Source organism: Rhinoraja longicauda, chromosome 11 (assembly GCF_053455715.1).
Source record: "Rhinoraja longicauda isolate Sanriku21f chromosome 11, sRhiLon1.1, whole genome shotgun sequence".
NCBI classification, from domain to species: Eukaryota; Metazoa; Chordata; class Chondrichthyes; order Rajiformes; family Arhynchobatidae; genus Rhinoraja; species Rhinoraja longicauda.
In genome coordinates this window covers 6,386,926-6,402,020 of record NC_135963.1, presented here as the reverse complement: position 1 = coordinate 6,402,020, position 15,095 = coordinate 6,386,926, and the positions used below count along the sequence as shown (strand labels likewise).

At 45.0% G+C, this 15,095-nt stretch overlaps 1 protein-coding gene across 1 annotated transcript in view; it reads right to left on the bottom strand.

Annotated features, from left to right (window-relative positions):
- Positions 1-2,642: 2,642 nt before the first annotated feature.
- The window catches only part of LOC144598017 (calcium-activated chloride channel regulator 1-like), a 44,624-nt gene continuing 32,171 nt past the window's right edge, over positions 2,643-15,095 (bottom strand). The window contains exons 7-15 of the mRNA XM_078407891.1: positions 12,671-12,892; positions 11,627-11,851; positions 11,361-11,538; positions 10,549-10,655; positions 10,239-10,460; positions 9,523-9,793; positions 7,249-7,416; positions 3,646-3,882; positions 2,643-2,986 (exon numbers count right to left, since the gene is read on the bottom strand). Of these exons, the coding sequence (XP_078264017.1) occupies positions 2,646-2,986; positions 3,646-3,882; positions 7,249-7,416; positions 9,523-9,793; positions 10,239-10,460; positions 10,549-10,655; positions 11,361-11,538; positions 11,627-11,851; positions 12,671-12,892 (1,971 nt within the window). The 3' untranslated portion in view covers positions 2,643-2,645. The remainder of the gene's footprint in view (positions 2,987-3,645; positions 3,883-7,248; positions 7,417-9,522; positions 9,794-10,238; positions 10,461-10,548; positions 10,656-11,360; positions 11,539-11,626; positions 11,852-12,670; positions 12,893-15,095) is intronic.

Sequence of the window (15,095 nt, the reverse complement as noted above, 5' to 3'; positions counted from 1 at the left end):
TCTGGTTTCCTTTCACACTCCAACGACGTACAGGTTTCCAGGTAAATTGTCTTTGGTATCATTGTAAAATTATCCCTAGTGTGTAGGATAGTGTAAGTGTACAGGGATCGCTGGTCAGCATGGACTTAGTGGGCTGAAGGGCCCGTTCCCACACTGTATCTCGAAAGTCTGTGTGAAAAACATACTAACGGGAAATATTTTACCGCATTTGTGCCCAATCTGTGATTCCATTTGTTGGCCACCCGATTAGCTATCAGTTCTCACACACACACACCCTATTTTCTACACTAATAAGTTCATAAGTGATAGGAACAGAATAAGGCCATTCGACCCATCAAGTCTACTCCGCCATTCGATCATGGCTGATCTATCTTTCCCTCCTAACCCCATTCTCCTGCCTTATCCCCATAAAATTGGCGTTCCGTAATCCGTAATCCGTACGGGTGTCTACGGATTAGACACCCGTACTAATCAAAGACTAATAAGGACAAAACCTAATTCTCAGGCTTCATTGTCAAATGTAAAATGTTGGACAAAGATTACAACAGTGAAGTTGACAGGGGGGAAGTGGGGAAATTTTGACTTGGAATGCTTTGCTACAGGAGATTGTTCAAGGAAATAATATGCAGTGCCAGATTCTGCGTGAAAGATTTGGAAAAAAGTGGAGGCTTGTTCTGGCAAAGAGCCTGTCGTACGTGACAGGCAGACAGTCCACCTTTCCTGTTAGAAACTGGTCCCGCCCCCCTGACATCAGTCTGAAGAAGGGTCTCGACCCGAAACGTCACCCATTCCTTCTCTCCCGAGATGCTGCCTGACCTGCTGAGTTACTCCAGCATTTTGTGAATAAATACCTTCGATTTGTATCAGCATCTGCAGTTATTTTCTTATACTGTTAGAAACTTCATTGGGAACAGGAATGAGACGTGTAGTTGGAGACAAACCAATTCTTAGTGTATCTTGCAAATGAGGCACAATTAGATGTGAATGAGTGGAGAGCATTTGTTTCTTTAAAAACCATAGAATAGTAATTACACAGTCATGTTCAGGTTTTGCAAATAAAAAGAGTGTAGCTGCTTCCCAAAGATGAAGCCCCATCATAGTAAAAAACGCTAGTTTAGTTTAAGAAGTCTGAGGAAGGGTCTCGACCCGAACATCATCTATCCATGTTCTCCTTAGATACTGCCTGACCCACTCAGTTACTCCAGCACTTTGTGTCCTTTTATGATCATTTTATGCACTGTGTACCACGTAACTTTTGTATACTGATAGCAGGACTAGATCAATACAGACATTCTGATGATGTGCATCTATTATCAATTGGCAATTTTGCAAATAACTGAAAATTCGGTCCACAGAGCGCCGAATACAGTTCTCAAATCAGGGCACCAAAACTGCAGGTAATGGCTTCAACCTAAACCTGGTGTTACAAGCAAAATTCTCGGACACATAGTTTGTACCCAATTCAAGGAAAGTGTAGTGGTAAAATGTCTTTGCCCAAAGCACGAAAGAAAATTGGAGTCACATAGAATAACTGAAGGAAATTGTAACAAACCTTCAAAATAGTTACTTAATACAAATTGGCTTGAGGGCTTTTGATGACTAATGTTGGCGTCTCTGCTCAAACTAGTTGGAGATTTATTGAGAAAACAGTCCTTTATTGAGAAACCAACTATTGAGAAATGTAAAATAATGAAATGAATAATCGATTTTTGTTGCTTGCGATTAATACTTTGAATACTAAGAATGAAGTCAAGGACGACCAATTCTAACTTAAGGGGAGATGGGTTATGGGGAGAAGAGAGGAGAATGAGGTTGAGAGTGAAAGATAGGTCAGCCATGTTGAATGTCGGGGTAGACTTGATGGGCCGAATGGTATAATTCTGCTCCTCGAACTTCTGAATTTACTGATGGCAAGTGTCTTATCTGGGTGAGACTCTCTTACGACCTCTGGTAGCCACAATACACACGGTTATGGCAATGATCAGAGTTACGATGACAACAAGGCAACAAACTATGAGAACAATTTCTGTAACGTCAACAGGTTGGGAGGGCGAGTGAGGGTGCACAGATATGGTTTGACGAGGTGAATGAGTTGTTGTCGGTGGTCTGGCAGGCTGCGAGTGGTCTGAATTTGAGGAAGGATATTCTTGCTATTGAGGGCGTGCAGCGTAGGTTCACTAGGTTGATTCCCGGAATGGCGGGACTGTCGTATGTTGAAAGGCTGGAGCAATTAGGCTTGTATACACTGGAATTTAGAAGGATGAGGGAGGATCTTATTGAAACATATAAGATAATTAGGGGATTGGACACATTAGAGGCAGGAAACATGTTCCCAATGTTGGGGGAGTCCAGAACAAGGGGCCACAGTTTAAGAATAAGGGGTAGGCCATTTAGAACGGAGATGAGGAAGAACTTTTTCAGTCAGAGAGTGGTGAAGGTGTGGAATTCTCTGCCTCAGAAGGCAGTGGAGGCCAGTTCGTTGGATGCTTTCAAGAGAGAGCTGGATAGAGCTCTTAAGGATAGCGGAGTGAGGGGGTATGGGGAGAAGGCAGGAACGGGGTACTGATTGAGAGTGATCAGCCATGATCGCATTGAATGGCGGTGCTGGCTCGAAGGGCTGAATGGCCTACTCCTGCACCTATTGTCTATTGTTTATTGTCTATTGAGTGGTCTGGCAGGCTGCGAGTGGTCTGGCTAGTATATGTCGGTATACTAGCTCCAGGGCTAGGTGGAAGTGGAGGTGCCATTACCAAGGCAACCTGTGCTATATTCGACAACGCTGAAGTATGATTTGCCTTATCAAATGCAATGGCACCAAAGTAGATTACAGTCCCATTTTTCAATTGAATATTCTCAGAGATTAAAAACGATTCCTTGGAGTTTGCAGGCTGAGGATTCAACCCAGTGGTGTTAATCTTGTGAGCAGATTGAAAATAATTTTTCAGCTGTGTGAAGTTTTGGCTCATCCTTATTTCATAGTGCAAAGCTAAACGAAGAAGAAGCGGAAGAGAAAAAAAAACGTGAAAGCAAGTTAATTCACAAAAGAAACACCACTCAAACTTTGTTATTGTAACATGCTAATAAAATATTCTCTCAGTTTTTGTTAGGGAAGAACAGGAATAAGACCATAAGGTCATAGGTAATAGGACTTGAATTAGGCTTTTCGGCCCATCAAGTCTACACTGCCATTCAATCATGGCTGATCTATCTCTCCCTCCCAACATTCCCCTGCCTTCTCCCTATAACCCCTGACACCTGTACTAATCAAGAATCTATCTATCTCTGCCTTAAAAGTATACATTGGCATGGCCTCCACAGCTTTCTGTGGCGACGAATTCTACAGATTCACCACCCTCTGCCCAAAGAAATTCTTCCTCATCTCCTTCCTTAAGGAATGTCCTTTAATTCTAAGGCTATAACCCCTAGTCCTAGACTCTCCCACTAGTGGAAACATTCTCTTCACATCCAAGGTGCAATATATCCCCACACTACAGAGGTACATGAGATAATAAACTAAACTCAAATGTGGAATTGGCACTGAACTGTATTGAAAAAAAAAGAGTTCCAATGCACATAGGTCCATCTGACAATAAATACCATTGAACGATTGAAGAATTTATACATCAAAATATAATTTTTAATTACCATTTCCTTGATCAAAATCGTCTCCTGGCGCTGTCCAGTTCAGTTGTATGTTATCGTGGACTATCGTTGCTTTAAGATCCATGATTGTACTCGGGGGGAACCTATCAGGAGGAACTCCTGGAGGTACCTGACTTACGAAACACGTGCCACCTGATTTAACTCTCTGAAAACTACCCAGTTTCACCTGAGTGTTGTCATCAATGGATGGCGGCCTAGATGTGTTTTGTTGAATTTGTCCTGAACGAAAAAGAAAAGGACACGTTTCAGAAAAAGGATCAAGATATCTAAAATCTATTGTGAAATGACACTGCAGATTGCAAGATGAAGGAGCTAGTTATCGACGATTCGGAAGCAAGGTGGAGTACATGTAGGGTTGCCAACTTCCTCACTCCCAAATAAGGGACAAAGGGTGACGTCACAACCCCACGCCACACGTGACCTCACCCAGCCAATGGCCTGTTGCTCCCGCTTCAACCATGGCGGCCCCCCCGGGCCGGGAGGCGGGTTGCTACGCAACCTCCGTTCGGCAGCGCTCGGGCCTACACTATCCGGGACTTCAGTGGCCCCCGGGCTACAGTGTCCGGGTCTACAGTGTCCAGGCATACAGTATCTGGACCTACAGTGTACGGGCCTACTGTGTCAGGGCCTATAGCGCCGTCTGGGCCTAAACCAATTTAGCCCAAAATATGGGATGTCCCGACTAATACGACAGTTGGCAACCCTAAGTACATGCCCCAGTCGGCATCAATGATGCCGAAGTGGAAATGGTTGAGATCTTCAATGATCTGTCGTTGACCAACCACACTGATGTGACAGTCAAGATGCCTCTACTTCCTGAGGAGACTGAGGAAATTTGGCGTGTCTCCAATGACTCTTACAAACGTCTACTGATGCACCATAGAAAGCATACTGTCGGGGTTGCATCACAGCTTGGTTTAGAAACAGCTCTGTCAAAGACCATGGAAAATTGCAGAGAGTTGTAGATGTCGCCCAATCCATCACACAAACCTGATATCCCACCATTGATCCCATCTAGACCTTGGAAAAGCAGCCAACACAATCAAAGACTTGTCCCACCCCGGGTTATTCCTGCTTCTCCCTGTTCCTATCTGGTAGAAGCTATAGAGCTTGACAGCATGCACGACCAGACTCTGGAACAGCTTATTTCCCTCTTATTATCAGGCTTCTGAATACTCTTTACATAAGCTAGGGTACAGTCTGTTTCACCTCTACCCCGTTGGGGACATTGGACTTTGTCTGTGGAACTGATGCACTACAATGCCGAGAACTGTATTATGCATTCCATATCTTTCCCTTTGCTCTATGGACTATACTTGATTGTATTTATAGCGTGCAATGAAAAAGCTTTTCACTGTACCTTGGTACAGGTGAAATATTGTTGATATTTCATGAAGAGATATTAAGTGGGGTGATCTAACGTCTCAATGTAAAGGAGAACAGTGAGAGGAGGAACCCACAAACATGGAGTTAAGACATTTTACATCAGAGGCAGGGCAGAAAGAGATGGATGCATGAAAGACCAGCGCCAGAGGAGTTGAGATTTCAGGAGAGACACTTGCCTGGTTTATAGAGGTAGAGTTTTGGGGAGGAAGGGGTGGGTGTGGGGGAGAGGAGAGGAGGGGGGGGTAGCTAAGGGTTAACAAGGATTTCATCACAAGTGTAGTTTTTTTTTTGTGATGATTTTCCGAGACTGTTATCATGCAGTGAGGACACTGGGCAATGGACAAGTAGACAGCAGGGTACTGGATATAGTATAAAGGAACTGCAGATGCTGCTTTACATAAAATGACACAAAGTGCTGGAGTAACTCAGCAGGTCAGGCAGCATCACTGGAGAACATGGATAGGTGACGTTTCAGGTCAGGACCTTCTATGGATTGACTGTCGGGTAGAGGATGAAAGCTGGAAGAGAGAAGGAGCAGGACAAATCACAGCAGGTCGTAGGGAGGGGTTGATAGGGGTTCAGAGAAACATAGAAACGTAGAAAATAGGTGCAGGAGTAGGCCATTCACCCGTCAAACCAGCACCACCATTCAATATGATCAAGGCTGATCATTCAAAATCAGTACCCCGTTCTGGCTTTTCCCCATATCCCTTGATTCCGTCAGGCCTAAGAGCTAAACCTATCTCTCTCTTGAAAACATCCAGTGAATTGGCCTCCACTGCCTTCTGTGGCAGAGAATTCCACAGATTCACAACTCTCTGGTTTATCCTAATCTCAGTCGCTACCCCTTATTCTTAAACTGTGACCCCTGGTTCTGGACTCCCCAACATAGGGAACATATTTCCTGCATCTCCCCTGTCCAATCCTCTAGGAATGTTATATGTTTCTATAAGATCCCCTCTCATCCTTCTATATTCCAGCGAATACAAGCCCTGTCAACCCATTCTTCATCACATGTCAGTCCCGCCCTCCCGGGAATTAACCTGGTGAACCTACGCTGCACTCCGTCATTAGCAATAATGTCCTTTCTCAAATTACGAGACGAAAATTGCACACAATACTCCAGGTGCGGTCTCACTAGGGCCCTGTACAACTGCAGTAGGACCTCCTTGCTCCTAAACTCAACTCCTCTCGAAATGAAGGCCAACATGCCATTAGCTTTCTTCACTGCCTGCTATATCTGCATGCTTACTTTCAGTGACTGATGTACAAGCACACCCAGGTCTCGTTGCACCTCCCCTTCTCCTAATCTGACACCATTCACATAATAATCTGCCTTCTTGTTCTTGCCACCAAAGTGAATAACCTCACATTTATCCACATTACACTGCATCTGCCATGCTTCTGCCCACTCACTCAACCTATCCAAGTCACCCTGCAGCCTCATAGCATCCTCCTCGCAGCTCACACTGCCACCCAGTTTTGTGCCATCAGCAAACTTAGAGATGGTACATTTAATTCCCTCTTCTAAATCGTTAATATATATTGTGAACAACTGGGGTCCCAGCACCGAGCCTTGCGGCACCCCACTAGTCACTGACTGGACAAAGGCCAGAGATGAAAAAAACAGAATGTGTGAGACATAAGGGTTGAAGTGTTGTGAGTTGTGAAGTCAGAGGAAGGAATGCAGGTAGAAGTGGGATACAGGATGAGATGAGTTTCAGGGAAAATGAAGGATGGAAGATTGTCCTTGAGACCATGGCATTTAGAGTCATAGAGTCTTACAGTGTGGAAACAGGCCCCTCGGCCCAACCTGCCCTCACTGACCACCAACATGTCCCAGCTACACTAGTCCCACCTGCCTGCGATTGGCCCATATCCCTTTAAACCGGTCTTTTCCAGGTATCTGTCTAAATGTTTCTTAAAACGTTGCGATAGTACCTGCCTCAACTACCTCCTCTGGCAACTTGTTGCGTACACTCACCACCCTTTGTGTGAAAATGTTACACCTCAGGTTCCCATCAAATCCTCCCCCCCCCCCCCTCACCTTAAACCCATGTCCTCTGGTTCTCAAAGTTTGTCATGTTTGGGGATAGAAAGGTGAGAATTTCAATGGCACTTGGGTTAAAGGTGGTGATAGACACAGCCAATGTTATACCGTCAACATCAATGTGTAACATTTATCCATCAATACATTACCATTCTGCACATATCCAGGGATGTACAGAGCACGACCTTGCCTCCTGGCTGATAATCTTGTTACTCCATCTTTTCCTTGAATATTTATTTTGAAGCTGTACCGTCCATTTCCACCAAAATTAATGAAGTATTTTGAATAAATGCCATCGTTTTCAACAGCATCAGGGTCTAACGAGAAGAAGGCAAGTAAAGGTATTTATTACAAATAAATTTATTGCAAATAAAGGCGTGCACAGGAAATTATGAAATCTTTTTTTTTAAATTGGAACATCCTTTAACACATTGCTATAGCACTCAGACCTCTGATTATCTGTCCATTATCACATTGTTGCAATCAAATGGGACTATACTGTAGAGCACTCTCCACAAATGCTGCTTCCCAAAGAATTTTCATTTCATAAGTGATAGGAGCAGAATTAGGCCATTCGGCCCATCAAGTGTACTCCGCTATTCAACCACGGCTGATATATTTTTCAACCCCATTCTCCTGCCTTCTCCCCGTAACCCCTGACTCAAGACAGTCAAGCGTCTCCGATATGTTAAATCGCCTTGGCTGGGAGTCGCTGGAGTCGAGACCCACCAAAGCCCGCTTATGTACAGTCTACAAATAGACTCATGGCATCATCCCCAGTAACATATCTCACTTCATTCAATCCAATACCCAGACATTTACAAGACAGTCCTCAGGTCACTTCATTTATACTAGAATTAGAGCAAACAAAAATAGCTGCCTATAGTCACTATATCCATGGACTATCCCAGAGTGGAACATCCTTCCCGACACCACCAGGTGTGCACCAACCTTGTCACTCTTCATGTCACAACTCGACAACTTGGACATGGATCATCTCACCAAACTTGCCCACGTAAAAATCTAAATGACCTTTTTGCAACCGGTACCCATGCGAGCGAAACCTGCACGAGACAGCCCAGCTGTTGGCGGTTGTGCAGTAGAAAGCAGAAACAGAGACACCCGTATGAATCAAGAATCTATCAATCTCCGCCTTAAAAATATCCATTGACTTGCCCACCACAGCCTTCTGTGGCAATGAATTGCACAAATTCACCACCCTTTGACAAAATAAATCTCCTTTCTAAAGGTACGTCCTTTTATTCTGAGGCTGCAGCCTCTGGTCCTAAACTCTCCCACTAGTGGAAACATCCTCTCCACATCCACTCTATCCAGGCCTCTGGTCAGGAGGCAATTGAAATGCCATAAGCTCAAGGCTTCCATTAATTAACTTTACAAGGACCAAGCCAAATTGGATAAGGCGGAGCAAAGAAAACATACAATTCCTTGACCATTAGTCCATCAACATTTGAGATGTTATTGAGAGCCTGCATTAGGTGTCCATATCTTGGGTGCATGCATAAGCCTGTAAATGGCAGAAGAAGCAAAACACCTCACAAACTACTCCCCCACATTCCCCGTCAGGCATCACCTGCCCCATCTGTGCAAGTGTCTGTGGTTCCTACACCGGCCTTATCAGTCATCTCTGAGGCCTCAAAACCAGAGAGGAAGGAAGGAAGTCATCCTTAATCCTGACGGAAGCTGAAGCTCTTTTGTGGGAACATGCCGCACGCAAAATGGTTGCCTCATTTCCAGTATTGAACCACATCTACACTTCAATTATACCTCAACGTCTCGACCCTATTCCTTTTCACCAGAGGTGCTGAGTTACTCCAGTTTTTTGTGTGTAGGAAAATACTGGTACAAATCGAAGGTATCACAAAATGCTGGAGCAACTCGGCGGGTCAGGCAGCATCTCTGGAGAGAGGGAATGGGTGACGTTTCTGGTCGAGACCCTTCTTCAGTCTGAAGAAGGGTCTCGACCCAAAACGTCACCCATTCCTTCTCTCCAGACAATAGACCATAGACAATAGGTGCAGGAGGAGGCCATTCGGCCCTTCGAGACAGCACCGCCATTCAATGTGATCATGGCTGATCATTCTCAATCAGTACCCCGTTCCTGCCTTCTCCCCATACCCCCTGACTCTGCTATCCTTAAGAGCTCTATCTAGAACTCTCTTGAATGCATTCAGAGAATTGGCCTCCACTGCCTTCTGAGGCAGAAAATTCCACAGATTCACAACTCTGACTGAAAAAGTTTTTCCTCATCTGAGTTCTAAATGGCCTACCCCTTATTCTCAGAGATGCTGCCTGACCGGCTTTTTGTGTCATACTTCAACGCCTGTCGTGCCCTGTGGCTCTCAGAAAGGAACACGCACGGCTCGTTACAGTCGCCTGTCTCTCGGTCTTTCACGTGCGTTTACCTGCGCCATTGTCCAGAAGGTCAACGATGGTAGACGTGCCATCTGCCCGCTCCATTGTGGCTGACACTTTAGCATCAATGACTGGCAGATAGCCGTGACTGACCTCTGCGTAAATGACCAGGGGGTTCGGCCACACCGATGTACCCTGATTGATGTGGGCATTGACAGTGAAAAGTGGAACACTCTCGTCTGCTGCGCGGGATATCACAGTGATGCTCAGAACCTGATCTGCAGCAGCCGTATTCTTTATCGAGTAGCTCCATGATCCTGGCTGATAGAAAAGCACGCCACTTTAATTTACAACACAGAGGGCAAAGCTAAATCAACAAAAAGAGGAAACATGAAATCCAATAAGAAACATGGGTATAAAATCATCAGAGGAATCGATCAGGTAGATGCACAGAGTCTCTTTCCCAGAGTAGGGGAATCGAGGACCAGAGAACATAGGTTTAAGGTGAAGGGGAAAGGAATTAATAGGAATCTGAGGAGTAATTCTTTCACACAAAAGGGTGGTGGGTGTATGGAACAAGGTGCCAGAAGAGATAGTTGAGGCTGGGACTATCCCAACGTTTAAGAAACAGTTAGACAGGTGCATAGATAGGACAGGTTTGGAGGGATATGGACCAAACGCGGGCAGGTGGGACTAGTGTAGCTGGGACATGTTGGGCCGAAGGGCCTGTTTTCGCACTGTATGACTCTATGACACTGTAACATACCTCTGCAGTGCCAGGAATAGCAAGTCTTCCTGTATGGAAACTGTTGTCTATGTCAAAGTTTGAATCATCGTAAATCTTTCCCCGAGGATCATGAACTAAGATGGATGGTGTAACGCTCTCCCACGTCATGACAAAGAAGGTGTCATTCCCAATGGTTTTATCAATGACGACTGTACCGGTTAACCAACTATTACTGCTGATGCGCTTTCCAGATCTTTCAAGCTGTAACCAAAGAGAAGAAATATTTTTAATCCGGTGAGGCAGTTATTTCCAGCAAACATGTTTTGGAATGTTGCTCAATGAATCAAACCTGGATTGACTGCTGGATAATGTCACCATTGCCTGATACTAATCCAGTGAAAGCATCGATTAGTCCATTTTCATCCACGTTATCTGTGGCCGAATATTGTATGCCATCTGATAATTGAAGAATATAAAATTGAAGAGTTAACATAGAGGTCATGAACAATTTCATTGATCCATTTCGGTACATGTGACAATAAAACACTCTTCACTCTTGAAAGGGAAAATGTTTGCGCAAGATTTCATTCACATTATTCAATCATAAAGCTGATGAGGAAAATGAACTGAATGTAACGTAGATGCCCGCAAGACATTGCCGAGTATTGTGGGCGAAGCCCAGAACATCACCCAAACCAATCTCCCTTCATTGACTCCATTTACATCTCACGCTACCTCGATAAGGCCAGCAGCATAATCAAGGACGAGTCGCACCCCGGCCACTCCATCTTCTCCCCTCTCCCATTAGGCAAAAGGTATAGAAGTGTGAAAACGCACACCTCCAGATTCAGGGACAGTTTCTCCCCATCTGTTATCAGGCAACTGAACCATCCCACCACAACCAGAGAGCAGTCCTCAACTACTGTCTACCTCATCGGAGACCCTCGGACTATGTTTGATTAATTTACTGGCTTTATCTTGCACTAAATGTTATTCACGTTATTCCCTTTATCATGCATCTGTACACTGTGGATGGCTCGATTGTAATCATGTATTGTCTTTCCGCTGATTGGCACGGACTCGGTGGGCCAAAGGGCCTGTTTCTGCACTGTATCTCCAAACTAAACCAAACTAAACTAAACTTTGAAACCTATTTCTTGCCTGTCATAACTGATAGTTGTCCCAGTTCTATGGCTGCATGTGGTCCCAATGCGATGGTGTGGACAATAGCTCCACTTTGTCTCACTTCTTCGAAGCACTGGCTTATAGAAGGGTCCTCCCCAGCGGCCAGCAAAACTATTTCATCGCCGTTTGTAGCTCCGTCATCTCCGCGAAGGACCTGGAAAACAATCATCATTTCGTCAACGCTGGAAAACGATTGGAACCATTACAATGGAAAGTGCAATTAAAAGTCCTCTGGGACTTACCTGGAAAGCTGCCCGAACCCCACTACAGATATTTGTTCCACCACCTGCGGTTGTAGGCAGGTAGTTTATCAGTTGCTTCCGAACCGCTTCACTGTTAACTATTTTCAGCTGCGTTCTAATAGTTGCCCTGCTATCAAAAGTGACGATGCCAACTTGGGATCCTGTCTCAATGATCTGCAGCAGGAATATCGATGCTGCTTGTCTGAGCCTTTCAATACGATTTTGCTGTTTTCAGAAAGAAAGCAAGTCAGATTCAAAATTCAGACTTCTGCAGAAGCAGCTAACTCCGTGCTTCAACAATATGTTTCGTTTAGTTTTTAGTTTAATTTAGAGATACAGCGCGGAAACAGGCCCTTTGGCCCATCGAGTCATCGCCAACCAGCGGTCCCCGCACATTGACACTATCCTACACACACTGGGGACACTTTTACATTTATACCAAGCCAATTAACCTACAAACCTGTACCTCTCTGGACTGTGGGAAGAAACCAAAGATCTCGGAGAAAACCCACGAGGTCACGGGAGAACGTACAAACTCCGTACAGACAGCACCCGCAGTCAGGATCGAACCCGGGTCTCTGGCGCTGCAAGGCAGCAACTCTACAGCTGCGCCACCGTGCCACCGCTTATGGATGTGGATGTGGTGAGGATGTCTCCACTAGTGGGAGAGTCTAGGACCAGAGGTCACAGCCTCAGAATTAAAGGACATTTCTTTAGAAAGGAAATGAGGAGGAATTTCTTTAGTCAGAGGGTGGTGAATCGGTGGAATTCATTGCCACAGACGGCTGTGGAGGCCAAGTCAATGGATATTTTTAAGGCGGAGATTGACAGATTCCTGAGACGTACGGTTGTCAGGGGATGTGGGGAGAAGGCAGGAGAATGGGATTGAGAGTGATAGATAGATCAGCCATGATTGAATGTTGGAGTAGACTTGATGGGCTGAATGGCCTACTTCTGCTGCTAGAACTTGTGAACTTATGAAGGGGTAAACTCATAGATATCTTCAACTTAAACCAACACTACTATTCCGTACTGGGAACATACCGTGCCCATACTTTCAGAGTCATCAAGAACTAAGCACAGCACTCGGTCCTTGACGTGCAGTAGAGTTATTGTCGGCACCAGGGATGCAACGTTAGCCGGGGGGTTATTCTTGAAATCTTCCGACTTGCTGATCACGTCCCAAGTGCTCCTGTAATTGCACATTCTGTTCTGCATGTTGGGCGCTTCAGCATTGTGAGTGTTGTTATCACAGAATTCGACCACCTGAAAAATGAATGCAAGACTCGGTGTGAGAAGTGTCGCAGAATCTATTCAGCGAGGGAACATGCACTTTCCTGGCATTTGCGGATTTGTTATATACGTTCCACTTTCTAAACATGTAGAAAGGAACTGCGGATGCTGGTTTACACCGGAGATAGACACCAAGTGCTGGAGTAACTCAGCCGGTCAGGCAGCATCTCTGGAGAAAAAGGATGGGTGACGTTTTGGGTCGGGACCCTTCTTCAGACTCTGAAGAAGGGTCGGCTCCAGACCTGGAACATCACCTATCCTTTTTCTCCAGAGATGCTGCCTTACCCGCTGAGTTACCGTAGCACTTTGTGTCTATATCCTACTTCTAAATATCAGCTCAATGGGTGGAACCATTTTCCCTGAGCCAGCAGCTTTTAAGTACAAGGCTTGCTTGATGCTTTAGTTCTCCCTGTCTCTGTGACACTCGCTAGCTTTGCGAAGCCTTTGCAAGCCTTTCTACCAGGGTGTAATCTGTGGATTTGAACCAGTGACTCCATTCCCGAGGAAACAATGGGTAAGAAAATGCTGCACTGTCAAGTATTATACACGTTTATTACGTTTATTTATATTTGATGCACAGAGGGATCTTGTAGTCCAGCTCCATATCTCCCTGAAAGTGAACACTCAAGCAGATAAGAGTGGTAAAGAAGGCATATTGTATGCTTGCCTTCATCAGTCGGGACATTGAACAGAGTCAGGAACTCATGTTACAACTTTATAGGACTTTGGTCATGCTGCATTTGGAGTATTGTGGATAATTCTGGTCGCCCCATTACAGGAAGAATGGGGAAGCTTTGGAGAGGATGCAAATGGGGTTGACCAGAATGGTGCCTGGATTAGAGGGTATTAACTATAAGGAAAGATTGGACAAACCTGGGTTGTTTTCTGTGGAGGTTGGGGGGAGACCCGATACATGTGTATAAAATTATAAGCGGCTTAGATAGCGTAGACAGTCAGAACCTTTTTCTCAGGATGGAAATGTCAAGATCTAGTGTGCATAGCTTTAAGGTGAGGTGGGCAACATTGCCTGGACCGTACTGCCAGGGGTAGTGGTGGAGGCAGATACAATAGTGGCATTTAAGAGGTTTTTAGATCGGCACGTGGATATTCAGGGAATGTAGGGATATGGATCACGTGCAGGCAAATGAGATAGATTTCATTTGGGATTATGTCAGCATAGATCTGGACCAAAGAACTTGTTCTTGTGTTATTTGTACCCTTCTATGTTGTACGTATTTACACCAACAGATACTTCAATGTTATGCGAAGAATGAAATCAATTAGCTTTTAACATGGTTAAAGAAAGACATGCAAATGATATCACAAAAAGATTCCCAGCTTCCTCTATGTAGACAATAGACAATAGACAATAGACAATAGGTGCAGGAGTAGGCCATTCAGCCCTTCGAGCCAGCACCGCCATTCAATGCGATCATGGCTGATCACTCTCAATTAGTACCCCGTTCCTGCCTTCTCCCCATACCCCCTCACTCCGCTATCCTTAAGAGCTCTATCCAGCTCTCTCTTGAAAGCATCCAACGAACTGGCCTCCACTGCCTTCTGAGGCAGAGAATTCCACACCTTCACCACTCTCTGACTGAAAAAGTTCTTCCTCATCTCCGTTCTAAATGGCCTACCCCTTATTCTTAAACTGTGGCCCCTTGTTCTGGACTCCCCCAACATTGGGAACATGTTTCCTACCTCTAATGTGTCCAATCCCCTAATTATCTTATACGTTTCAATAAGATCCCCCCTCATCCTTCTAAATTCCAGTGTATACAAGCCCAATCGCTCCAGCCTTTCAACATACGACAGTCCCGCCATTCCAGGAATTAACCTAGTGAACCTACGCTGCACGCCCTCCATAGCAAGAATATCCTTCCTCAAATTTGGAGACCAAAACTGCACACAGTACTCCAGGTGCGGTCTCACCAGGGCCCGGTACAACTGTAGAAGGACCTCTTTGCTCCTATACTCAACTCCTCTTGTTACGAAGGCCAACATTCCATTGGCTTTCTTCACTGCCTGCTGTACCTGCATGCTTCCTTTCATTGACTGATGCACTAGGACACCCAGATCTCGTTGAACTCCCCCTCCTCCTAACTTGACACCATTCAGATAATAATCTGCCTTTCTATTCTTACTTCCAAAGTGAATAACGTCACACTTATCTACA